Source organism: Odontesthes bonariensis, chromosome 7 (genome assembly GCF_027942865.1).
Source record: "Odontesthes bonariensis isolate fOdoBon6 chromosome 7, fOdoBon6.hap1, whole genome shotgun sequence".
In the NCBI taxonomy this organism is placed as follows: Eukaryota; Metazoa; Chordata; class Actinopteri; order Atheriniformes; family Atherinopsidae; genus Odontesthes; species Odontesthes bonariensis.
Genome location: NC_134512.1, coordinates 38,201,610 through 38,227,994, shown reverse-complemented (window position 1 = coordinate 38,227,994; position 26,385 = coordinate 38,201,610). Strand labels below are relative to the sequence as shown.

The following is a 26,385-nucleotide window of genomic DNA, read 5'->3' as shown; positions in this document are numbered from 1 at the left end:
GCCTTAACTCGAAGCCTTAACTCGAAGCCTTAACTCGAAGCCTTAACTCGAAGCCAGAGGCGCACCTTGTCAACAGGCAACTGCTTGGAGCCCCGAGCCACTAGGGGCCCCCCGAGAGCTGAGGTGCATTCAATGAAAGATTGTCTAGTTACTTTATAAACTGTCTCAAACAGTGGCGAACGTTCGTGGTGAACATGTTTTCTTTGAACGGTTAAATTTAAATGATTTAGTCAAAGATTATCTCGTTAACATGCCATTCTATAATTCCATAATTGCATTGTTGACTTCGTCAAACTCCCGTAGAGTTCCACTGTAGGCTATGTTCGGAGAACTGGCCCCTCAGAGTGTTTGCGATTGTTGGCAACGTTCGCCGGAAATTCAAGGCTAGTGGAAAATAAAAACCATACTTATGAAATCGATATCATGAACAGCTTTACTTGTCACAAAGAATCTTTAAATGAACACAATTATTATTGGATGGCCAGCTACACCCGGTAGATAAATAGCAACAGGCGAATATCAAGTGCCAACGTAGACAACGTAGTCTTTTTTAGTTATTTATTTATTCTTTACATGTATATTTTAAAAATAACAATGTTTTTCATGTTTGGAATAAAAAGGGGTTTTATTTCATACATTTTTCATTGGTATCAGATGTTTTGGTGACGAACACTGGTCGGTAGGGCCCCCTAGGATTTTTTTGCTTTGGGCCCCCAGAGACACTCGAAGCCTAACTCGAAGCCTAACTCGAAGCCTAACTCGAAGCCTAACTCGAAGCCTAACTCGAAGCCTAACTCGAAGCCTAACTCGAAGCCTAACTCGAAGCCTAACTCGAAGCCTAACTCGAAGCCTAACTCGAAGCCTAACTCGAAGCCTAACTCGAAGCCTAACTCGAAGCCTAACTCGAAGCCTAACTCGAAGCCTAACTCGAAGCCTAACTCGAAGCCTAACTCGAAGCCTAACTCGAAGCCTAACTCGAAGCCTAACTCGAAGCCTAACTCGAAGCCTAACTCGAAGCCTAACTCGAAGCCTAACTCGAAGCCTAGCGTTGCACTTTAGGAAGGTCTTACTGGTAACTCCAGCCGGCTGCTGATCAGCCGAAGCCATCTTTAAAGCGGTGAAATGACAGCTTGCTGCGCGCACACTTCCTGGTGTGTGTTTGTTCTGAGCTCTGGCGGCTGTCAGGGACTCTTTATTGATTGCAGTTGCAGCGACAGCTTTCGAACTTTGGCCAGTCAACAGCAGCCCTGAAGGACGGCCAGGAAGTCGAGTCTGTGGCAGGACAAATGAAAGATTAAATCTTTTTCTTTTTTAGCTGCTTTCTGCGGGCTCATCATCACTCGAGGTGTCGGCTTTCTTGGAAGCTTCTTTTTAATCCGAGCTCCTGGAAACGCCTCCAGAGTTAAAGCTGATGAATATGAGAAAGTTCATCAGTTCATCTTTAAATCGGCTTTAAATCTTCAGACTTGTATTTTTTATAGGGCTGGGCGAGTTAACTCGTTATTATCGTGTTAACTCGTTAATTATTTAACGTTGATAAATATTTTATTGCGCAATGACTTTATTTTATTAATTTTATTTATTTTTTTGCTTTTAAATTAAAAAGAAAAAAAGATAACAGATACTTCTGTGAATGCAGTTTTATTTGTTAATGCTCAGGTCATGCCTCTGAAAGCAGAAGCAGGAAACTGACCTCGTTGTTTCACTAATATTTAGAGCTGGGCGAGTTAACTCGTTATTATCGCGTTAACGCATTGATTATTTAACGCCGATAATTATTTTATCGCACATTAACGAGTTTTTTTTAAAAAACATTTTATTTAAAAAAATAATTTTGGGGGGCTTTTGTGCCGTTTATAGGATAGGAAAGTTCAGAGAGACAGGAAGCAGGGGGCAGAGAGAGGGGGAACAACATGCAGCACAGGGCCGTCTGATGCGGGACTCAAACCAGCTGCAGCGAGGACTATAGCCTCTGTACATGGGGCGCCTGCTCAGCCCACTACGCCACGGACCCCCCCTGTTTTATTATTTATTTATTATTGTAAAAGTCTGTTGCTCACAGGCTTTTATTTTGTAAAAGTCTCCTGCTCACAGGCTTTTATTTTGTAAAAGTCTGTTTCTCACAGGCTTTTATTCTGTAAAAGTCTGTTGCTCACAGGCTTTTATTTTGTAAAAGTCTGCTGCTGTCTGCTGTGGAACAGGAAAAGAAAGTAATCGGCGGATCCACCAAACATGGAGAAGGGTACGGAACTTTTACTCGGCCATTTTCATGTTAAAGTTCTTCCAGACGGCGGAGTCGACAGAACCAAAGTCATCTGTAAACACTGCCAAGTTGAATTGTCTTCTCAGCGTAGTAGTTCCAGTCTAAAATATCACTTAAAGGCAAAACACACAACTGATAGCAGCAAGTCATTCAAGGAAACAGACAGTGGAGCGAGGCTTCTACATAAAAACTACAGAAAGATGCTGATGTTAAAAGTGTGTTTGCACAACAAATGTTATGGCACTTTCATTCATATGGCAGCACATTTAAAATAAAGCTAAATGCTAAAAGCTATACGCTACTTTTGGATTCATTTTTGGATTCTGCGTACAAATGCGATTAATCGCGATTAATCAGGGAAATCATGTGATTAATTAGATCAAGTATGTTAATCGTTGCACGGCCCTAGTTTTTTGTGATCGAGTCGTCTGTTCTTTCGCATGTTTGAAACTCGTAAAACGAACAATAAGCTGTTTTTTTTTTTTTTTTTTTTTTTTTTTTTTTTGGTTCCACGGCTCCACACGATCTGAACACGTCCCCTTCTCCCGCCCGTCTTCGCAGTCCTTCGCAGCACATGCTTACGGCGGCTGTCTCACTCCTAAATGATCGTGGGAGACTAATGGAAATGGTTTTCTGTAAGGTAACAATGCACCTCGGAGCTTTTAAGCCGTCAGCTGAGTGCCTTCAGTGCCGGACCTTTTGTTAAGGTAACAGAAACACGAACATTACTCAAAGCGGTGTAATTCATCACGGCGTACTTCAACGCACCTTGGCGGGCTTTTGTTCTGGTGGCAGGAAACTCAAACGGTGACGCCGGCGCTGCTTCTTTTGTTTTTAACGGAGTCGTGTGGCTGATTTATTCAGATTCCTGCACGCGGCCATCACGTGTCGGCCGGCCCTCACATCTCCTCGGCTCGGTTAAAGGCTGAAATATGAGGGTTGCATTCAGAGCAAAGTGTGAACGTGCTGCTCCGTGTGGGCAGCAGAACAATGTTGACTTCCAGCGTTGCCCCCCCCCACCAGGGGCGTGGCTACGGGGGGGCTGGGGGGGGGCACTGCTCCCCTGAGAAATGCCCTGTCCAACCAAAGAAAACTGGCCAGAAAAAAGGCCACGATTTATTATCTCTGTTTGTGTCTTGTATTGATAGAATAAATGCAGGTGGTGATTTAAAAAAAGCATATATCTGCAAAGTTTATAGCTTTATTTATTTTTTTGTTATCGTGTTTCCCCCCGTCCTTAACCTTAACCCTGAAAAAAAAAAAAAAGGGCGATTTTCACATTTTCGGATGTTTTTGTTGTATATAATGATCTGAAATGTAGACTTAATGAAGGTAATAAAAAGCTGGAGTTGGCTGGATGTCTTGCCCCAAGTATCTACTTGAATTTAAACCCTCCATTGAGAATTATGTTTTAACTGCCCACCCACACATGGTCACACCTCTGCCCCCCACACACTCGGCAGACCACAGAGAGGATGCAGGGCTCACATTTGTTATAAATTGGCTTTATTCTTAGACTTTATGTATTCATATTCTGTAGGTCACTAAATAATCTATGTTCCTAGTTTGTACGTTTACACTCTGCTCATACAAACGCAATGTATGTCCAAGACTTTTAAGATGACGTAGCGGGATAAAATAACTGGGTCAGATAAAGCGTCTCCATTAGGACAGATAGGTCTGGTGCAGTAGATGCACGCCTGAAACAACACGCACACACACACATTGCTTATCACAGCCAAAGAACATGACGAAGATGGTGGCATTAACATTACAACGACATTACGTTATGGTCATTTTTCATAAGAAATCATAAGTGCATTTCCTTCCAAAAGCAAACAGCTAAGAGCAGAACTAGTGCTAGAGTAAGTGCGGTAAGTTAGGTACCGAGACAAATGGGAAGACAATTTAGGAAACCAATAAGTGCGTAAGGAACTGGGACGAAAACAGGTGATGTCCTAGCGTTATTTCACTTAAAGCAGACTCCGACTTGTTGTGAATTTGAATTTGGAAAAGCTCATTAAACGAGTCGGTGAGACGTCACTGCAGATGGAGGAGGAGTTGTGACTCACTCCTCTTCCCTTAAACAACCCTGCACTCTCAGAAACAGGGCTACAGTACGAGTCCTTTTCGGTCCCCTGAGGTACAATCTATACTAATGTACCCCCTAGGGTTAATTATTGGACCTAAAGGTACATCTATGTACCCTTTTTTGAGGCTCCAAAAGGTACATATATGTACTCAAGTGGTAAAAGGTACATCTATGTACCTTTTTTGAGGGTCCAAAAGGTACATATATGTACTCAAGTGGTAAAAGGTGCATCTATGTACCCTTTTTTCTACATACTGGGGTACAATAGACAGTCTGTGTTAGGCTACTTCAGTTTAAGGGTACAAAACTGCCACCAAAGGTACAAGATTGGTTTCTGTAAGGTACAAACCACGAGGGTACAAAACTATACCTTCCGAGGGTACTGCCCCAGTGACAAGCCATCGTACCCCTTAAGGTACAATTCTGTACTTTATTTTCTGAGAGTGTGCCTGCCACAACTTCAGCCTGAAACCTCACCGCCATCACATTTACGTAAGAATGCAGCGACGTGCAGAAGGCGTTTCCTGTGCCCTGAACACGTCGGCACATTAAAGCTGGTTTTACAGGCACTGAGGTGTCTAAAGAACGGGATGCCAGTTCTGTTTGTGTGGTTTTTAATGGTTTGGTTCCCTTCATGTCTTCGGTGCCGGTTTGACGGTGAAAGGAGGCGGAGGAGCGGCTGAATCTGTCTCACCTCGCTCGGCTTCAGAAGCGTGCACAGTTGCTCATATCCTCCTGTACAACAAGTTTGAGCTGGTTTCTCACTGCGTGACGCACCAGGCGAGTTTCCATGGTGACGGCTACATTTGAGACATGTTCATCAGCAGATGTAAGCGTCTGTGTTTAAGGGTTGTGCGAATGTGGCTGGATCAGCTGGTGGGAGCTGCAGGTGAAGCCAGCAAACCGGAGGAATTCCTTCAGATCTGGCAAAAATGCCCCTCCAAAAATAAGTAAAAAACCAACAAATACAAGACGTTTTTGCTTGAAATAAGCAAAAAAATCTGCCAATGGAACTAGTGAAAATCGGCTTGTCAAGATTTCTTGAAATAAGATGTGATATTTAGGACTTTTGAGTTAAAAGTGATCTTGAAATTAGCTTAAAAACCTCTTCAAATGAAGAAAAAAAGCTTGTTTCATGTGAAATACGACTCAAAACAATTTGTTTTCAAGACTTTTTCATTTAACAAGATATTCCAGATGTATTGTCTTCAAACAAGTCCCTATATCTGGCTGAAATAGTACTTGTTAGGCAGTTGTGTCTTATATTAAGTGTAATGAGATATTTGGACTAGAAATGAGACAAATATACTTGGTAAGACTTTGATTTTTTCCAGTGCATAAAGCATGAGCTGTGCGTTGAAGCGTCTCCATCTTTGTGCGGTCGTCTCTAAGCCACATTTGACCAGCAGTTTGTGCTTTTTCGCAGTGAAATGACCCGTTTCTGTGTTTAAGGGTTGTGCGAATGTGGCTGGATCAGCTGGTCGGAGCTGCAGGTGAAGCCAGCAGTTCATGAAAAGCAAACCGGAGGAATTCCTTCAGATCTGGCACCAAAGCCGACTTAGACTGAGGTATCAGCCGGTTGGACCGTGCCAATCAGAGGTCAGCGTGACACCGTGCATATCTGGGTTTTCCTGCTTTTAAACAGGCCCCACAGTGGCCTATAAAAGCTTTGAAATGGCCCTTTTCTGGACAGAAAAACAGAAAAGAGGCTTCATGAAGCATGAGTTGTGCTTTGAAGCGTCTCCATCTTTGTGCGGTCGTCTCTAAGCCACATTTGACCAGCAGTTTGTGCTTTTTTCGCAGTGAAATGACCCGTTTCTGTATTTCCCGTAAACGGGTGAATCAGATGCCGACTTCAGCATGGTGCGGTTGGTGGAGGCGCTAATCTGCTTATTTCTGATTTAAACTTTTCAGGCGGAAGAGTTTTTTTTCTCTTCTTCTAAGATAATCAGATCAGCGAGAACGACTGCCTCCCACTTGTGAGCTCCAGGCCAGCTGTCAGAGCATAAAGTACAGGGAAGCGGGCTTCCTGATGTGGTCGGATAATGCGTCATTCAGCCTCAGCGCTGAAGATGGCCTTAATCCTAATCTCAGCAATCTCTGATCAAGGCCCTGCACAACAGTTTGAGCGGTTTCAGGCTGCACAAAGAGAGGAAGCTCTGCGTCTTACGGCCCCACGTGTCATAATCTTATCGAATAAAGTTTGTCAAACTGTATTTTTCTCAAATTGCAGATACTTCTGTGAATGCAGTTTTATTTGTTAATGCTCAGGTCATGCCTCTGAAAGCAGAAGCAGGAAACTGACCTCGTTGTTTCACTAATATTTAGAGCTGGGCGAGTTAACTCGTTATTATCGCGTTAACGCATTGATTATTTAACGCCGATAATTATATATTGCACATTAACGCAGGTTTTTCAAATTAATTTTCAAAATTAATTTAAAAAATAAAATTTTGGGGGGGGGTTTGTGCCTTTATTAGATAGGAAAGTTCAGAGAGACGGGAAGCCTCTGTATATACTATAGCCTCTGTACATGGGGCGCCTGCTCAACCCACTACGCCACGGACCCCCCCTGTTTTATTATTTATTTTATTATTGTAAAAGTCTGCTGCTCACAGGCTTTTATTCTGTAAAAGTCTGCTGCTGTCTGCTGTGGAACAGGAAAAGAAAGTAATCGGCGGATCCACCAAACATGGAGAAGGGTACGGAACTTTTACTCGGCCATTTTCATGTTAAAGTTCTTCCAGACGGCGGAGTCGACAGAACCAAAGTCATCTGTAAACACTGCCAAGTTGAATTGTCTTCTCAGCGTAGTAGTTCCAGTCTAAAATATCACTTAAAGGCAAAACACACAACTGATAGCAGCAAGTCATTCAAGGAAACAGACAGTGGAGCGAGGCTTCTACATAAAAACTACAGAAAGATGCTGATGTTAAAAGTGTGTTTGCACAACAAATGTTATGGCACTTTCATTCATATGGCAGCACATTTAAAATAAAGCTAAATGCTAAAAGCTATACGCTACTTTTGGATTCTGCGTACAAATGCGATTAATCGTGATTAATCAGGGAAATCGTGTGATTAATTAGATTAAACATTTTAATTGTTGCCCGGCCCTACTTATAACCATCTCTGAGCACGTGCTCGGATCCTCGCTGTTGGAACAAAGCAGCCGTGAGACGAAGACTCGGGACTCGTGATGGATACGGTGAAGGAAAGTGGAGCAACCAAACAATACGTAACAGACTGTTTTTAGTGGCGCGTTTCAGGGAAACTGAGCGCTGCTGAGAAGAGCCGCAGTGAGTCGGGCTGTGGGAAGCAGCTCCCAGCATTCCTGTCGCTGGACACTGTGAAGCTCACTGTCCTCCCACCTCTGAGAACATTTCCATCCTACAGAAACGCTTTGCATGCCAGCTCTCACTGACGTCACAGCGCACAGCTTTGCATGATAGTTTGCATGACTTCCACACGGCGGTGGTCAGATAACGCACGCAGGAAGAGCTTAAGCTCCGCCTCCCGCTGCGTGTTCAGACGGCGTTAATGTGGCGCTCTGTTTAGTCTTCAGCTTTGTGCAGCCAGCTTCAAGGCAAGGCTTCTTTATTTATACAGCGCATTTCATACCACAGGCAACTCGATGTGCTTTACATAAAGACAAGGCATTTAAAAGAACAGCATAAAGCAGCATAAAAACAAGCAATTTAAAGAGAAAAAAAATTAAAACACAGTTAAAAGCAATCAAAGAAGAGGGGAAAAAGAAAAAAATATAAAATCAAACATAAGCACACGGAAAGAGAAATGTTTTTCTTTTTTGTTTGTTTAATATTTTTATTGGGAGGTAAGGCACATTGGAATAGAAATCAATGTCACGTTTACATTGAGCATTGTATCACCACAGGGTCAGTTTGAGCAAACATATTGATAGAGTCAAAATAATCTGCATCTTTATGAGTAAAAAAAAACAGCATACAGTATACCTCCTTTTAGTGTTTTTGGGTTTTTTCTCACAACAATTCCAGAACAATACACAATTGTTGGGGGGCTACTTAACTAACAGTTAAGGACATCTATATATAGCAATTGAATAAGTATAATAAGTGTAATATGTACATGTGTGTGAGAGAAATGTTTTTAAGCTGGATTTAAAAGTAAAACTGATTTCAGTTCTGCTGCTAGTTTGTTCCAGCTTCAGATCAAAGTGGAACAGAGCGGTTGTTGGCTTTTTTTTTTGTTTGGGACTGGAATGAAAGGATCATAAATCGTGTGCGCAGACAGAACAGATCAAGAACGAGAGGGGGTCAGAGGTCGAGTGGTGGTTCAGAGGAGCTCATTAATCCGCTGGAGGAGGGAGGAGTCGAGCTGGAAATGAGAGGGTGAAGTGATGAGAAAGATGCTCAGGCCCCGCTGTCATGTGGGAACTCGAGACGGATCGTAGGGAGCCACAGATTATCATGTGTCACGCTCCGTCACCTCTCATTGGCTGCCGTCTGACATCGTTTGTCAATACTTTGGTCGAAGTTTCGGTTTTAGTCACAAGCGGCAACCTCAGCGTTCCTGTTTGCAGTTCACGTCGGTTCAGTCAGAGAGGCTCAAACTCATTATTCACAGTGAGAAACTCCGTCCCTGCGTTTCCTGCTCAGTTCAGCACGTTTGGCATCATCCAGTCCGACTTCAGGCTGTGAAACGGGAGTTAAACTGTCCTCCATCAGGGGTTAAAGGGACAGTTCGCCTCTTTTGACATGAAGCTGTGTAACATCCCATATCAGCAACATCATTTCTGAACATCTTCTTACCCCCTGCTGCGTCCTGTGAGCAGAGTTCCAGCCTCGTTTTGGTGTTGATGAAGGTAGTCCGGCTAGTTGGCTGGGGTTTAAAACATAAAGCGTTTTGCTTCTCAGAACAATATGCGTTCAAAAGAGTAATACATTTGCATCACAAAATGGTTCTCCAGGAAAAAGTCAGACCTCACAATCTCTTGGCCCTATTTTCTCTCCCTTCATATCACTGCCTGCTGTGCAGACCGAGCAGCAAACATCGTAACAGGCGCGGCTGTCGCTAGGTGGCTGTAAACATTGATATCAAGGGAGAGAAAATAGGGCCAAGTGATTGTGACGTCTGACTTTTTCCTGGAGAACCATTTTGTGATGCAAATGAAGAATGAAAGATGCAGAATGAAAACTTTTTAGAATGAAAATCAGAACGGCTCGTTAAATGAGTAACAAAGGGGAACTAAATAAATACCAGGGTTGTGTTTTTTTGGGAGTTTTACACCTGCTGGTGACTTCAGACGCCCTGATATCTGCTCCCAGGAACAGGAAGGAGGAGTTTTACACAATATGTCACCTTTAACATTTCTTTTTGCTACATCTGAATGGAATTATTTAATTTCTCCCTCCTTTCCTCTCAAAATACTGCACAGTTTACACAGCAGGCAGTGATACGAAGGGAGAGAAAATAGGGCCAAGAGATTGTGAGGTCTGACTTTTTCCTTGAGAACCATTTTGTGATGCAAATGTATTACTCTGTTGAACGCATATTGTTCTGAGAAGCAAAACGCTTTATTTTTTAAACCCCAGCCAACTAGCCGGACTACCTTCATCAACACCAAAACGAGGCTGGAACTCTGCTCACAGGACGCAGCAGGGGGTAAGAAGATGTTCAGAAATGATGTTGCTGATATGGGATGTTATACAGCTTCATGTCAAAAGAGGCGAACTGTCCCTTTAACATCATCACGAGTAGAACTTTACACTCTTCCTGCTGTGCAGCTCGAGTTCTGAGTCTGCAGATCTTCTGATTCTCAACATTTCTGTGAAAGTACCTGAACAGCAGAGAAACACTTTCTCCCAGTTTCCAGCCTGTTTTCCACAGCAACCTTTTGGTTTTTATGTGTGTGTGTGTGTGTGAGCCTCTTGAGTCTGATTTACAGTTCTGTTTGGATAATGTTATATTTGGATCCAGGCGTGGAGCTCCTCACAGTTTTCCAGCTGTTTCTCTGCCAGCAGCAACTGTTGCTCCTGCTGCTGATTCCCGTTTGTTCCTCACCTTTCAGCTCCGATCTTCAGCTCCTCCTGTTGCCTTTCTCCACCATCTCTGGATATTTCACCCCTGAGTCACGGGTCTTTAGTGCTTTATCGGGTTTTTCAGCACATGTATTGAACACATTCCATTTCCTGTTTGTAAAGATGACAGAGAAGCTGAGAATCGATCGGAGCTTTCCAGGATCTGTTGTTGTCATCTCTGAACCTCGTTGGCCGTCTTCACGCTGATGCTCCTCATTCATTTTGGATGTAAAGATTATTCAGAGTCATTTCCATCTGTCACAGTTGGTTAAACTGTCTTCTGATTGATTGATTTCTGCATTTCTCAGTAAAATGATTGAGTGAGAAATGTTTTCAGTTGGCTGCATTCTGCAGTTTCACCACCAGGTGTCCTGCACGGCGCTCCTTTAACCCCTTAACGCCTATTGTCGCATATATGCTACAAACCGTTTGACTCAATCAGCCTGCTGAGATAGCATCTTTATTCCCCCAATGCCGGTTAGTCCATATTCACTACGGACCTAGGAACCTTCGACAAGCACTTGTTTCTAGTGGGACCGCAAAGTAAAAAAACATTGTTTTTTCACTGTTATATTACTGTGTTGTTGTTATCTTATTATTGTCCATTATGCCTGTTGTTGCAAATTTGCAACATACCAAAATTTTTATTTATTTTTTGTGCAAAAGTGAAAAATAATAATCTCAGCATTATTTACCATCTACTTAAAGGCTAAAACACACACAAAACATTTTATTATATACAGCTATATAAATTCAGGCGTTAAGGGGTTAACACGTGTTTACATGTTTATCGCTTATTTATCATGTTTGTTTGTTTGGCCTGGAGCTCAATCCTCCAGGGGTCAAAGCCTCGAGTTCTTCTTCTCGTAGTGAAAGACTGTTAAACCTTTCGAAGTTCTCCGTCGGGATGTCGGATACCCGAGGCAGTTCACCTCCCGAGCAGCAGGCGGCGCTACGTTAAACGACCCAATCTCTTACGTCTGTGGTGAAAGTGGCTGATTGGTAGTTCACCTTCCGGCTCCGTTCCACTCCTCACAGCGAACGATGGCGACCGAGAGAGAAAGACTGTTGTTGGAGTTGGAGCTCGTTGATGTTGAAATGCAAATAATTCTGACCAAATGTTGCCCGGCACACAGTAAACTCTTTCAGAAATGGCGATGTTGTTGTTCTGAGAGGAAGGAGCTAAACCGGGAAGGTGTCAGACCTCACAATCACTTGGCCCTATTTTCTCTCCCTTCGTATCACTGCCTGCTGTGCAGACCGAGCAGCAAACACCGTAACAGGCGCGGCTGTCGGCAGGCGGCAGCAGGCAGTGATACGAAGGGAGAGAAAATAGGGCCGAGAGATTGTGAGGTCTGACTTTTTCCTGGAGAGCAATTTTATGATGCAAATGTATTACTCTGTTGAACGCATATTGTTTTGAGAAGCAAAACGCTTTATTTTTTAAACCCCAGCCAACTAGCCGGACTACCTTCACCAACACCAAAACGAGGCTGGAACTCTGCTCACAGGACGCAGCAGGGGGTAAGAAGATGTTCAGAAATGATGCTGCTGATATGGGATGTCATACAGCTTCATGCCAAAAGAGGCGAACTGTCCCTTTAAATGAGCGTTGTGGCGAGCTAATTTAAGCGATGTTTATGTGCGTGTTCTTTGTTTAACGGGATCTATGTTGAAACTTCAGCAAACGTCGTGGGGGGCCACCTACTCTGAGGTTTTACATGTTACTGAATGTTACACATTCTCACAATTTTGATTCAGAAACCAGGAAGTAAAACTCATTAGTCACCATGAGCGTCGTCCCATTGTTTTTCATGTCATGCGACATGTGTGAAGTGGCGTTTCCCATACGCGCCCTCCTCTTCCTGCAGCAGTCACGCAGCTTTACTTCTTGATTGAATTTGTCTCTAATTTCCTGGCTCGGCGCTGAGGGCTTCTCGGAGTGTTTTCACAGAAAGCTGCAGCCGTGTCAAACCGCAGCGCTCCAGACGTGGAAGCCAGCAGCAGCTTCACGCTTTACAAGCAGAAGTTGAGTTCTGCAAAAGGAGAAGTCCTGTTGTTTATGTTTGAAGGAAGTGACTCTATTATGCTTCAGGTCCAGCAGCTCTGCACGAGTTCTGCGTCCCAAAAACAGAGCATGTGACTATGTTGTGTTTATGTTGGCGTGTGATCCATCTGCTGCTTCCAGCCAGCGACGGCCTCTGAGCAAACACAGCAGCCCGACTCTGAGCCTTCTCTCAGGAGCAACTCGTGTTGGTAAATACAGAAGGCCGGAGCGCAGGAAGTGATGTGGCGTTTGCATGTTGACAGGAACAGGAAGAAATGTGTCGTCCTCCTATCTGCTGGAGGTTTGCGGTCGTCGTTTTGTGTCGATGCAAAGAAACACAGATGCTCATTCAGACTTCATTCTGTGTCCTCACTGCGTTTGTGGCGCAGGAGAAGAAGAAAAATAAATGTACTCAGAATCCTAAAACGGCTGCAGATTTTCTCCTTCCTTCCAGTTAAACGGGTAATGATCCTCTGTGATGCTTCTACCCTTGGTCAGCTGTTGCAGGTGTGTTCGCTCTGCAGTGGGCTGACCTATAAAATGGCCGCCTGACCTTTTCTGCTCTAAGTTCGGTTTCACCTTAGTCAGCTGTTGAACTCTTTCTCCCCCTCCTCCACTTTTTGCTTCAGTTTCTCTTTCTTCTTCTTCTTTCTTTCTCTCCGGCTCTGATGCGTTTCCTGCTTTGACTCATCAATCGTAAAGTTTTCCCGTCCCGCGGCGCTCGGCGAGCGTCACACGCCGTCTCGTGGAGCTGTTGATCGGTGACTCAGTGTTTACATGTGGGGATGATTCTGGCTCTGAAGCGGCTCTAAAAACACCAAACAGGCGGGTTATTGTAACGTCCCTGTGAGTCCAAACTGCAGAATGTCCTGAAAGATGCACAAAATGACCAAAAGCAGACTGGATACACAGATAATATTCTCCATTAAATCCTTCTAACTTCACATGTTTACTTGTTACACGAGTAAGAACATCTCTAGGAACATGTAGGACATTAAATAGGCAATATATTCTAAAAAGATCATTTGCACTTAAACAGAAAGCATATTTTACACTGAAAAAAATGCCCCTCCAAAAATAAGTAAAAAAACAACAAATAAAAGACGTTTTTGCTTGAAATAAGCAAAATAAATCTGCCAGTGGAAGTAGTGAAAATCGGCTTGTCAAGATTTCTTGAAATAAAATGTGATATTTGGGACTTTTGAGATAAAAGTGATCTTGAAATTAGCTTAAAAACCTCTTCAAATGTCAAAAAAAGCTTGTTTCATATGAAATATGACTCAAAACAATTTGTTTTCAAGACTTTTTCATTTAACAAGATATTCCAGATGTATTGTCTTCAAACAAGTCCCTATATCTGGCTGAAATGGTGCTTGTTAGGCAGTTGTGTCTTATATTAAGTGTAATGAGATATTTGGACTAGAAATGAGACAAATATACTTGGTAAGACTTTGATTTTTTCCAGTGTGGTGTGGTTCAGTGAAGCTGATCATGAACTTCCTGTCGATTTGTAGGCGTTTGCACGTTCACGTAATAAAAACCAAAAGAACGCACTCATGAATGGATGCTGACGTTTGACCTGAGAAAAGCTGAGGGGTCTCAGTAAAACAACAGAATCTCAGTCCAACACCAACTGGAGCTCTGTCTCTGTCTCCATACAGAGCAGAAATAATCTGACGCGTGCACGTTTTCTTTGAACGTCCGCCAGGGCTTCAAACAGGACGGTTGGTCTTTTATCTGCACCGTGTTTGTGTCTTCTGGAGATGGGACGGAACTCCTGGCATGGCTAATTCATGGCGAGCCGTGAGCTTTCTGCCTCCAACGAGGTTTTTATTTCTCCCCGAGGTCGGGCTCACGTTTCCCGGCCCTGCTACGGCTCGTTTTCTTCTTTATTCAGGTTCAAAATATTGTTTTTTTGTGATTGTGAACATAAAACTACTTATCAGCTGATCTGATTCTTAATGCTGACGTGACAACGTGGGAAATTAAAACATTTTCACGTCTTATGTAGAAGACCTGGGGTCCTCTGGTCACCTTTGTGTCTCTCCCGTTTCAGCTGCATTCAGACATGGAGGCGGAGCCCGAATTCTCGCTGTTATCGATGACTTTTGGTCACAAAAACACGTGCACGGCTGAGGTCTGGATTCTGTCTTACTGTATGTCCTACTTTCTTTTCTTTCTTCATCATCGCTCTCTGTCTGCTCCTCAGAGGAAAAAAAAAACACAACATACATCTCCAGCCTCTTGTTTCTATGGCAACGCGGTAGAGAAAAGACAAGAGGAGCCGGGGCCTCGTCCGGCCCTCCTCCACCGTGAAAAGCACGGCAGAAAGATGAGGAACGCGAGGATTGGGAGCAGAAAAGAGTTGAGAAAAGAATTAGAGAGGGAATGAGAGACGGCGGTCGGCGGCGTATCTATGGTAACCCCGGCTGGTTATCAGAAAATTGAAGGCCCTTCTGTTGGTCTCCATTCTGTGCGGCCTATTCAGACGCGACCCCATTCATCTCCTTCAGCAGGTTCATGCTCTGCTCTTCATCTCGTTAGCGTGTCGTGTGCAGAAAGCAACAACGTTGTTCTGCAGCGTGCAGGCGGACAGATGCTGGCGTTTACTCTTCCACAGAAACGAAACATCTCTCCCAGAACCAATATTTGCCGTAGACATTGTCTGTAATGAAAATCCTGTCTGCCTGCAGCTCACAGCAGGGATTATGTGTGTGTGGGGGGGGCAGAAGAGCCAGCTCTGTCTATCAGCTGCAGAGGGAGGTGAACATGGAGGAATAGCATGTTTGTTCTGCAGCCGGGGGTGGGAGGGAGGGAGGGAGGGAGGGAGGGAGGGAGGGAGGGAGCTGCCTGTTTGCTCGATGGACGGAGAGATGGATGCAGTTAAAGAGGAGAACCACCTGCCTGCCGCCAGGCCGAGGCTTCATGCAACCACTCAGATGTGTTTGTGTTTAGTGGAGCCGCTGACGCCGTTTATCTGTCTGGAAACGGCAGAGAAGAAGAAACGGGAAGGCGGTGGAGTATAGAACAGGAAGGCCCGCTCTGTTCGGTCCAGATCTGTCAAATCTGGGCCGAACAGAGAGAATTCCTGTTTTTAGAATCCTCACCGCGTCACATGAGCAGGTCGTTGGTGTAAAACTGGTTGGCTTATTTGAAATAAGGAAATCACAGGATGACCTTAAAGACACACAGTCGACTAAAAAGTGACCAAAAGGAATGACTTTAAAGAGACAGAATACCCATGAAATGACACAGATCAAACTTAGAGACACAGGGAGATGTAGGCTGCCCACAGAGGGACACACGACTAACAAAAGGACAGGAAGTGGCCACAGAAAGATGTTAGTCTGCAGCAAGACATACGACACTGAAAGAGACAGAGACATAAAACAACTGCAAAGAGACCTAAAACATCTGCAAAGAGACGTAAAACATTTGCAAAGAGACGTAAAACGCCTACAAAGAGACGTAAAACGCCTGCAAAGAGACGTAAAACAACTGCAAAGACACGTAAAACAACTGCAAAGAGACGTAAAACAACTGCAAAGAGACGTAAAACGCCTGCAAAGAGACGTAAAACAACTGCAAAGACACGTAAAACAACTGCAAAGAGACGTAAAACGCCTACAAAGAGACGTAAAACGCCTGCAAAGAGACGTAAAACAACTGCAAAGAGACGTAAAACAACTGCAAAGAGACGTAAAACGCCTGCAAAGAGACGTAAAACGCCTGCAAAGAGACGTAAAACAACTGCAAAGACACGTAAAACAACTGCAAAGAGACGTAAAACAACTGCAAAGAGACGTAAAACGCCTGCAAAGAGACGTAAAACAACTGCAAAGACACGTAAAACAACACAAAATGTGCATTCAGACCAAACTCTCCTCGTGACTCGCTGGCTGTAATGAGGCCTGCTGACGGGGAGTCTGTAGAAGAGTGAAAATCATGTAGTTTGATAACGACCCGCTAACAGCTGCTAACATCTGGTTTTTGAGCGCAGTGTTGAAGTCTTTAATCGGTCTCTCCTTGGATGACTCTCCAGCAGCTCCAGGTGTTTATCGGCATAGTTTTAACTGTGTGCGCAGCTCGGTTTGTCTGTAAAACGTGTGTTTACCAGCTGTGAGGAGGCAGCAGAGGGGAGAGGACGGCTGACTGCTCACTCAGTCCATCAGAGAGGATCAAACCGGCCTAATTCTCTGTGGCGGTCCGGAGCCCCGGAGGTTCCAGGGTGCCGCCATCGCTTCACGCTGCTGCTGCTTCCAGGCTTCTCCCCTCAGGTGGAGGTAGTTCCTGATCATAACTGCAGTGTTAGTTTTGGCGCTCTGAGGGTAAACACTGAAAGGATTTGATCTGTGTGTGTTTCAGCATTAAAAAAAAAAAAAAAAAGCCTTTTCAGATAAGCTGTTTCTGGTGTAAAACCTGTAGAAATATAAACTCTGCAGTCAGACCCAAGTCTCGGGTTTTAAAGCTGTTCTGGAGCTGTTACCTGTTACCTGCCCCCCCTCCTGAGAAGGCTGCTCTGCTCTGATTGGACAGAGCTGCTTCTCTTTGTGCTATGTACCAGGAAATAACAAACCATGAATGCCTACAAAGCTTCTTCTTTTTTTTTTAAATGTCACACAGTGCAGGATATGAAAGCTCTTCGGTGAAGCTTCGGTGTCGCACACAAACATCCAGAAACCCTCCTGTAACTGCTCGTATTGTTACTTTCTGCCTGCAGACGGTGTGTCCTGCAGCAGGAAGCATTATATAAGCCGAGGAGAGACGGATGTTTCAGCTCCTCCGCTGAGCAGCACAGCAGCATGTGTTGACACCACCCTTCATTACCAGTATGAGCCAATGAGTGAAGTGCGGCAGAACCGGCAGACGATGCGTTAATGTTGAGGCTCAGAGGCAGAAAGTGTGATTCGGTGTTAAGGATCCCACGGCTCGCTCGGGTTTTTACATTTAAGGAAAAGATTTTACTCCAACCTCCTTCATGGAAACTTTGGCTGTGTTCGAAACCGCATACTTCTCATACTACTCATACTGACTTTTTGAGTTAGTATGCGAGTTTGAGTAAGCAGAAGTTCCCGGATGCATACTAGATTCTCTGAAATGTTGGGTATGCATCATGAGGTTACTACTCATACTCAAACTACCCAAGATGCAACGTAACGTGACGTCGCCGATCGTCATTTCCTGTCAAAACGGCAGTTTCAAGCTAGCTACAACGAGGGTAGGTTCACTTCCTGTTTTCAAAACAAAAGCAGAAATTGTATGGTAATGGCTTTCCCTATGATAAAAGGCAACGGGTATTTTATTTTGTGAAAATAACCGGAAGTGCGTTGCTCACTGCGGCTAGCTTTAGTAGCGCCGAATTCGTGGGAACAAAATTGTAAACAGCCGGTATTTTGTCAGGTTTTCAACACGTTGGGGATCTAAACGACTACTTTCTCACCTGAAAATGTTTCAAATGTTGCTAAAGTTTACAGAGTTTAGAGCTTAAGAGAAATCAGCTTCAGGCCGGCTGATTTCGGCTCGGGCAGGAGCGAAATGCATTGTGGGTAAACGCTCTGCATACTGTCTGATCGATCCGTATGCAGTATGGAAGTATGTAGTATGGAAGTATGTAGTATGGAAGTATGTAGTATGCGGTTTCGAACACAGCGTGCGTCTGCAGGCCAGACTGCAGCGGAGAAAAGGTTTTGTTCCTCTGGATGCGCTCTCTGGATGGAAAATGGAAGCCCGTGATAGCACATTGACCTGTTGCGTTTCTTCTGTTTATCTTCCGTTATCTCTGTTGGTTTATCTGTTTCTTATTATCACTCAGAGTGAATCACTCTTCAGCATATCTGCCTACCCTCCGATGACGCGTTCAAAGAGCATCGGAGCAGCACAGCTGCAGCGTTCGCTTCTGCTCAGTCGGGGACAGAAACTTTAAAGTTTCTAGTGGAAACGGCCACAGGAAAATGAATGGTGGAAGCAGGGCTGTCTGCAGAAGCTGTGCTGATGACGTCTGCTGCAGCCATTTATGAGGACAGACAGTTAATCTCCCATCAGCAGTCATTGTTACTAAATGATGCAGTGACGCTAATGTCTGGGAAATCGGCTGTGATTCATTTTCTGCAACTTTTTAACCTCCTTCTATGGTTTGGAGGAAAAACTCGGTTTTCTTGTGGCTTTCTCTTCCTTTTCATTATTTTGATCTGTTATCTGTTTATCTCTCTCTCACACACACACACACACACACACACTTCTCTGAAGAGTCCTCTGCTCCTTCAATCCGGAAACTTGTGGTAATCTGTCAGCGTCTGTGTCATCATGTTGAGATGAGCAAACAGGTTGTGGCCTGTTACTCAGCCGGTTGGCGGTGAGTCTGGGCTCACAGCGCTGGCCTAGATGCTCGTGTTGACTCGCAGCTCCGCCAACATGATGTTTGTGTGTTTGAGCGATCGATGGCTTTTGTTGAATCCATTTTGTTATTCTATCAGAGGACAGAGCAGCTGCTGCCAGCTGTTTCAGAGCGTTTAGTTTGGCCCGGTGTTTGCTCGCTTAGCCCAGGGTATGTTTCCTTTAGTCTTTCCAGCTGACTGCCAGCATAAATAAATGTTTAAGTATTCATCATGTGCTGTAAATGTTAGACAGTTGCAGACTAACCCCCTCTTGCCTTCTCTCTGGTGTCCAGCCCACTGGTTACATGGAGACGCCATTGTCCTACAGCTCCATAGAGGACCTGCAGCTCCTCTCGTGGGACAACGCCCCCAAGTACTGCATCCAGCTCAGCTTCCCTGGTTGGACCGTCCTGCTGCAGGTAATTCACACAGAGAGTAATAAAGGGTATTTTCACTGCACTTTCAGGAAACAGCTGCTGTATTCTCAACAGAATTCTAAAAAGTGACCAAAAGGAATGACTTTAAAGAGACAGAATATCCATGAAATGACACAGATCAAACTTAGAGACACAGGGAGATGTAGGCTGCCCACAGAGGGACGCACGACTAACAAAAGGACAGGAAGAGGCCACAGGGAGATGTTAGTCTGCAGCAAGGCATACGACACTGAAAGAGACTAAGAGACGTAAAACAACTGCAAAGAGACGTAAAACAACTGCAAAGAGACGTAAAACGACTGCAAAGAGACGTAAAACAACTGCAAAGAGACGTTAAATGACTGCAAAGAGACGTTAAACGACTGCAAAGAGACGTAAAACGACTGCAAAGAGACGTAAAACAACTGCAAAAAGACATAAAACGACTGCAAAGAGACGTAAAACGACTGCAAAGAGACGTAAAACGACTGCAAAAAGACGTAAAACAACTGCAAAGAGGCGTAAAACGACTGCAGAGGCGTAAAACAACTGCAAAGAGACGTAAAACAACTGCAAAAAGACGTTAAACGACTGCAAAGAGACGTTAAACGACTGCAAAGAGACGTAAAACGACTGCAAAGAGACGTAAAACGACTGCAAAGAGACGTAAAACAACTGCAAAAAGACATAAAACGACTGCAAAGAGACGTAAAACGACTGCAAAGAGACGTAAAACGACTACAAAAAGACGTAAAACAACTGCAAAGAGGCGTAAAACGACTGCAGAGGCGTAAAACAACTGCAAAGAGACGTAAAACAACTGCAAAAAGACGTAAAACAACTGCAAAGAGACATAAAACGACTGGAAAGAGACGTAAAACAACTGCAAAAAGACGTAAAACAACTGCAAAGAGACATAAAACGACTGCAAAGAGACATAAAACGACTGGAAAGAGACGTAAAACAACTGCAAAAAGACGTAAAACAACTGCAAAGAGACGTAAAACGACTGCAGAGGCGTAAAACAACTGCAAAGAGACATAAAACGACTGCAAAGAGACATAAAACGACTGCAAAGAGGCGTAAAACGACTTTGCTTCCTTGTTCTTTCAGGGTTCTGTTTTGGTTGCTTTCTTCTCGATCTGCACCCCTTCGTGGCTGTTTCTGTGTGAACTGTAACTCTTTTTAAACATTTTTGGGGTTATTTGATGATCAGTTTTGCATCTCGTCATTTTGTGTCTTTTTCCCCTTCATTATTGACTTTTTCTCCTTGTTCTTCTTCAATCATTTGAGCTTCTTTTCACGTTTTCATCAATTTATTTTTGTCCTTTTGCGTACCAACATCACAGTTTCTCTTTTTCCCTGTTGTGTATTTACAGTAATCTGCATCTCTGTGATATTTCTGTCTTTTTGTTACATGTTAAATCATGTTAAATACATTTTTCTTTGGTCATGTGGCATCTTTTCGTGCTCATCTTGGTATTTTGTATTTTGGTAGTTTTTCTCTCCTTGTGGTTATTCTTTGTCTTTTTATAAATTGAACTGTACTGTTTTTGATCTTTTTTTTTTTCTATTTTGGACATTTAGCATTTTAATTTTTTTTTGCAACTATTCGGCATCTTTATGGCGGGTTTTGAGGACCCTCTGAAGTTCGGGTCGGCTGCACGTTGGAGTCGTCGCTGAACATGAGCAAAAGCAGAGCGATGAACGCTTGTTCTGACGCGGTTTTAATCGAGTTGAGCTCCTTTTCAGCTTGAGTTCTGCATCCGTATCTCACTGATGACGGCACACACTGTGCTGAACACACTGTTCCCGCTCACCCGTCTGTAACATGGACCATTTCTTCCTCTAAACACACACCGCGCCCATCCTCGTCTGGCCTTTATTTTGCTGCTGATCAGTTGTTTCTCTGTCACCAAACACGAGGAGGAGTGCAAACACCCGGGAAGCAGAAGGAGGAAAGCTGGATTGATTCCTTTGTCGGGAGGTTAATGTGTAAAGCAGCTGTTGTTGTAACAGTTTAACCTTTAGTGGGGGTCAGAGACCATGGATTTATTTCCTCCTCCGCTCAGAGGTCTCCGGCAGGTAATGAAACGCGTGCTGCGTCCAGGTATCGCTGAACTCACCCGCTCATCTATTATGGATGCTTGGCTGTCGATGAGTGGAGGTCCGGTTTGTTTTAAAGCTCAGCGGCTTAATGTTGCCGTTTTTCCTTTTGTATTAGTGCTATTTTTATTGTTTTGGCATCTGTTTGCAGTCATTTTGAGTCATTTTGTTCCGTCTTTGTGGTCGTTTCAGGTCTCTTTATGGTGCAGGGGTCACGTTGAAGTCCATTTTCGTGGCTCTTCTTGGTCACATTTGTCCTTTTTTTTTTTTGTACAGTTTTAATCTTTTGAGTGATTTAAAGTGGAACTGAGCAGCAAACTGCAGCAGTAATAAATGTAAAAATGTTGAATTATTGAGCGAGGAGAGGCGGTAGTGACAGAGGAAGCTGTGTTTCATTGTGTCCTGGTGTTGAACATGTTGTGAACATAACTTTATCTCTTTTTACACAACTGAACTGTCATCAGTTTGTCTTTTTCTACGTTTTTTTCCGTCATCCTGTAGCTCTTTGAATCCGTTTTTAAAGCCGTCTTAAAGTTTGCAGTAAACGTCAAATGTCTTGATGCTGATTTTAAAAGAAAAAGTGATAAAGATGTTTTTTGTGATGCAGCTGAGATCGCATAACAAACTGTTTCTATGTGTGTGTGTGTGTGTGTGTGTGTGTGTGTGTGTGTTGCTGCAGGCTGCAAACAGCTACCTAAGGGACCAGTGGTTTCACTCCCTCCAGTGGAAGGTAAGCTTTCCGTTTGTCTTTAATTATTAATTCATTGCTTTCATCAGCCCGTTAGAGGCTGTGGCCCTCCCACGTGCACAAATGTGTCCCGATAGGTGGAGGCTACACAACAGAGTTCCTCTTTGTGTGTTTTTGCTTCAAAATTGCGAATTAGAAATTGACCTCGATGCGTTTTAACGCAAAGATGTCAGAGGTCATTGATGGTTTTCAGCTACGGTCTTTGTTGATGTTTGAATAAGAAACGTTCCATCACCTCCACTCGTGTGTCTCCCGCAGAAAAAGATCTACAAGTACCGTAAGGTTCTGAACAACCCGAGCCGCTGGGACGTGGTGCTGAAGGAGATCCGAGCGCTGGTGGACATGGCCCTGACCTCGCCCCTGCAGGACGAGTCCATCCACCAGGCCCCGCTGCACATCATCTCCACCCTGCTGGCAGAGGTAGCTCCGCCTGTAAAGCACATGGAGCGTTTCTGTTGTCCTTCCACTGTTATAGCAGCTGCAGACTCGCATCACAGCTGAGTCACAGGCTGTGTTCCAAACTGCATGCTACATACTGCATACTGCATACTACATACTACATACTACATACTGCATACTACATACTGCATACTGCATACTACATACTGCATACTGCATACTACATACTGCATACTGCATACTGCATACTACATACTGCATACTGCATACTGTATACTGCATACTGCATACTACATACTACATACTGCATACTGTATACTGCATACTACATACTACATACTGCATACTACATACTGCATACTGCATACTGTATACTGCATACTACATACTGCATACTACATACTACATACTGCATACTACATACTGCATACTACATACTGCATACTATATACTGCATACTATATACTGCATACTACATACTACATACTACATACTGCATACTACATACTGCATACTACATACTGCATACTGCATACTACATACTGCATACTGCATACTACATACTGCATACTACATACTACATACTGCATACTGCATACTACATACTGCATACTACATACTACATACTGCACACTGCACACTAAATACTACATACTACATACTGCACACTACATACTGCACACTACATACTGCATACTACATACTACATACTACATACTGCATACTGCATACTACATACTACATACTGCATACTGCATACTACATACTACATACTGCATACTACATACTGCATACTGCATACTACATACTACATACTGCATACTACATACTGCATACTGCATACTGCATACTACATACTGCATACTACATACTGCATACTACATACTGTATACTACATACTGCATACTGTATACTACATACTGCATACTACATACTACATACTACATACTTCCATACTGCATACGGATCGATCAGACAGTATGCAGAGCGTTTACCCACAATGCATTTCGCTCCTGCCCGAGCCGAAATCAGCCGGCCTGAAGCTGATTTCCCTTAAGCTCTAAACTCTGTAAACTTTAGCAACATTTGAAACATTTTCAGGAGAGAAAGTAGTCGTTTAGATCCCCAACGTGTTGAAAATCTGACAAAATACCGGCTGTTTACAATTTTGTTCCCACAAATTCGGCGCTACTAAAGCTAGCCGCAGTGAGCAACGCATTTCCTGTTATTTTCACAAAATAAAATACCCGTTGCCTTTTATCATAGGGAAAGCCATTACCATACAATTGGTGCTTTTGTTTTGAAAACAGGAAGTGAACCTACCCTCGTTGTAGCTAGCTTGAAACTGCCGTTTTGACAGGAAATGACGATCGGCGACGTCACGTTACGTTGCATCTTGGGTAGTTTGAGTATGAGTAGTAACCTCATGATGTATACCCAACATTTCAGAGAATCTAGTATGCATCCGGGAACTTCTGCTTACTCAAACTGGCAAACTAACTCAGAAAGTTAGTATGAGAAGTAGGAGAAGTATGTGGTTTGGAACACAGCCAAAGTATGGTCAGAAGTAGGTCTAAGGCCCCCCAAAAGTCTCTAACACCTGCAAACATCTGGCTTCTGAGGGCAACCGGGAGGTGTCTTGAACCTGCTGTTCCTCCTGAAGATAAACACGATAGTTTTATTGACTTTCTGTCTTTCTTCTAAGCTTTTGGTGTCCATGTTGATTTGAAACGATCAACCTGTGACCTTCAGGAAACCGATCAGCTGCGGAGCGTCTTCAGGGGGAAACCGTCCCGTCGTCTTTTAATCAGAACCTCCGGCTGTTTCCCCCAAACACTCAAATGCTTGCAGATCGCTGCTGGTTGGTGTCATGTCAGATGTGTCCCTGTGTTTGCTCTGACGCCTCCGTCGTTCCCTCGGTGGGCGGAGCACTCAGGGAGGGTGTCCTGCTGGAGCTGACGTGGCAGAAACGCTTGTTTGTCAGGCTTTAACTGATAAAGTATTCTGCCAAAGAGAATAAAAATGGGTCAGAGCACCTCTCTGGAACAGAAGTTTTCACATTTTTAGGTTTATTTTCTATGGTGCGTGAAACTGCAGCCAGTTCAACACGGTTGAATCAAATCAAATTTATTTGTAGCACATTTCATGTACAAAACAATTCAAAGTGCTTTACATAAAATAAAAGCATTGCAGCAGGGAGTGGAAGAAGCATTAAAAATACACAAAAGAATATAAAGAGAAACAAATAAAATAATTTAAATGAATTTAAAAACAAGCAACAGTCCGGATAAGTTCAAAGATATCGTGCAGATTTCATGCATAGACACATGAGAACAGAAATGTTTTTAACCTGGATTTAAAAATGTCTCCATTTGGTGAAAGTTTAATCTCCACTGGCAGTTTGTTCCACTTGTTTGCAGCATAACAGCTAAATGCTGCTGAAACGTTCTGCTTTCTCTTTTCTTTGATTTGTGCAGCAGTCGCTTCAGATTCTCTTTTTTCTCTCTCCCTGCAGAACTCAAACCTCAGTGCTCAGGATCACGAGAACATCATAGTGGTGAGTCTGAGTTTCAGCTTCAACGCCTTTAAGTCTTTGTTTTCACGCCAGGTGCTTGTTCGTTGCTGTTTTAGCTGAAGAATAAAGATTCTCTTGGTGGTTTTCCTTTGTTTTTGATGCACCTGTGCACAAGCTTTCTGCAGCAGCTCCCAGCCCGGGCAAATAACAGAGAGGATGTGGAAATGTTCGTGTGTGTGTGTGTGTGTGTGTGTGTGTGTGCAGGCCATCGCTCCCCTCCTGGAAAACAACCACCCGCCGCCGGACCTGTGCGAGTTCTTCTGTAAGGTGAGCTATGCGCCGCGCAGCGCTGAGCCTGCAGCGTCTGCAGATCGAAGCCTTCTAAGCTCTTCCTCCTGTGTGTCGCAGCACTGTCGGGAGCGGCCGCGGTCCATGGTCGTGATCGAAGTGTTCACCCCGGTGGTCCAGAGAATCCTCAAACACAACATGGTGAGAGCGACCGCCCCGGCTCCGGCCCGGCTCCGGCCCGGCTCCGGCCCGGCTCCGGCCCGGCTCCGGCCCGGCTGCGGGCAGCATTTCTGAGCAGTTTTAGCATGATTTACACTGAATCTCAGGTCCCTTTTTTATTCAACTATTCAACTTTTAAGGTCTGCAGATTCCCAGAGGGGGAGGAGTCAGTGTTACTTCCTATTTATTCCACCTTGTGTGCTTCCTCTTCTTATATCTGGTCCCTGCAGGCGGATTTCTGGTTTTATCAGCTGCAAATGCTCCAGATCCAGATCCAGTGTCCTGGTGCTGAGCTCCAGATCCAATCCAATCCACTTTATTTATAAAACACACTTTAAATAAACACAAAGGTTTCCAAAGTGCTGTACAGTAAAATAAATACAATGAAACGTAATGAATAAATAGACTGTCCACCCCACCCCAAATAAAATATCTGTGAACATAAAATCAACAGGAGCAGGAGAGATCCCTCTGGTCAGCTGAAATAAAAGAATTTTAAAATAAATTCTAAAATGGACAGGTAGCCAGTGGAGTGAGGCTAAAAGCTCCAGATCCAGTGTCCTGGTGCTGAGCTGCAGATCCAGATCCAGTGTCCTGGTGCTGAGCTGCAGCTCCAGATCCAGTGTCCTGGTGCTGAGCTGCAGATCCAGATCCAGATCCAGTGTCCTGGTGCTGAGCTGCAGCTCCAGATCCAGTGTCCTGGTGCTGAGCTGCAGATCCAGATCCAGATCCAGTGTCCTGGTGCTGAGCTGCAGCTCCAGATCCAGATCCAGTGTCCTGGTGCTGAGCTGCAGCTCCAGATCCAGATCCAGTGTCCTGGTGCTGAGCTCCAGATCCAGATCCAGATCCAGTGTCCTGG

The 26,385-nt window shown here is 44.0% G+C and overlaps 1 protein-coding gene across 2 annotated transcripts in view; it reads left to right on the top strand.

The window, feature by feature from the left end:
• cmip (c-Maf inducing protein) overlaps positions 1 to 26,385 on the top strand; it is a 60,495-nt gene that overhangs the window by 3,641 nt on the left and 30,469 nt on the right. Inside the window, exons 2-7 of one of the 2 annotated variants that reach the window (XM_075470748.1) lie at positions 19,129 to 19,254; positions 22,037 to 22,087; positions 22,364 to 22,525; positions 25,020 to 25,061; positions 25,284 to 25,346; positions 25,428 to 25,508. In XM_075470748.1, the coding sequence (XP_075326863.1) occupies positions 19,129 to 19,254; positions 22,037 to 22,087; positions 22,364 to 22,525; positions 25,020 to 25,061; positions 25,284 to 25,346; positions 25,428 to 25,508 (525 nt within the window). Of the gene's footprint in view, positions 1 to 19,128; positions 19,255 to 21,087; positions 21,337 to 22,036; positions 22,088 to 22,363; positions 22,526 to 25,019; positions 25,062 to 25,283; positions 25,347 to 25,427; positions 25,509 to 26,385 lie in introns of those variants that run through there. The other variant, XM_075470749.1, reaches the window with a different exon arrangement.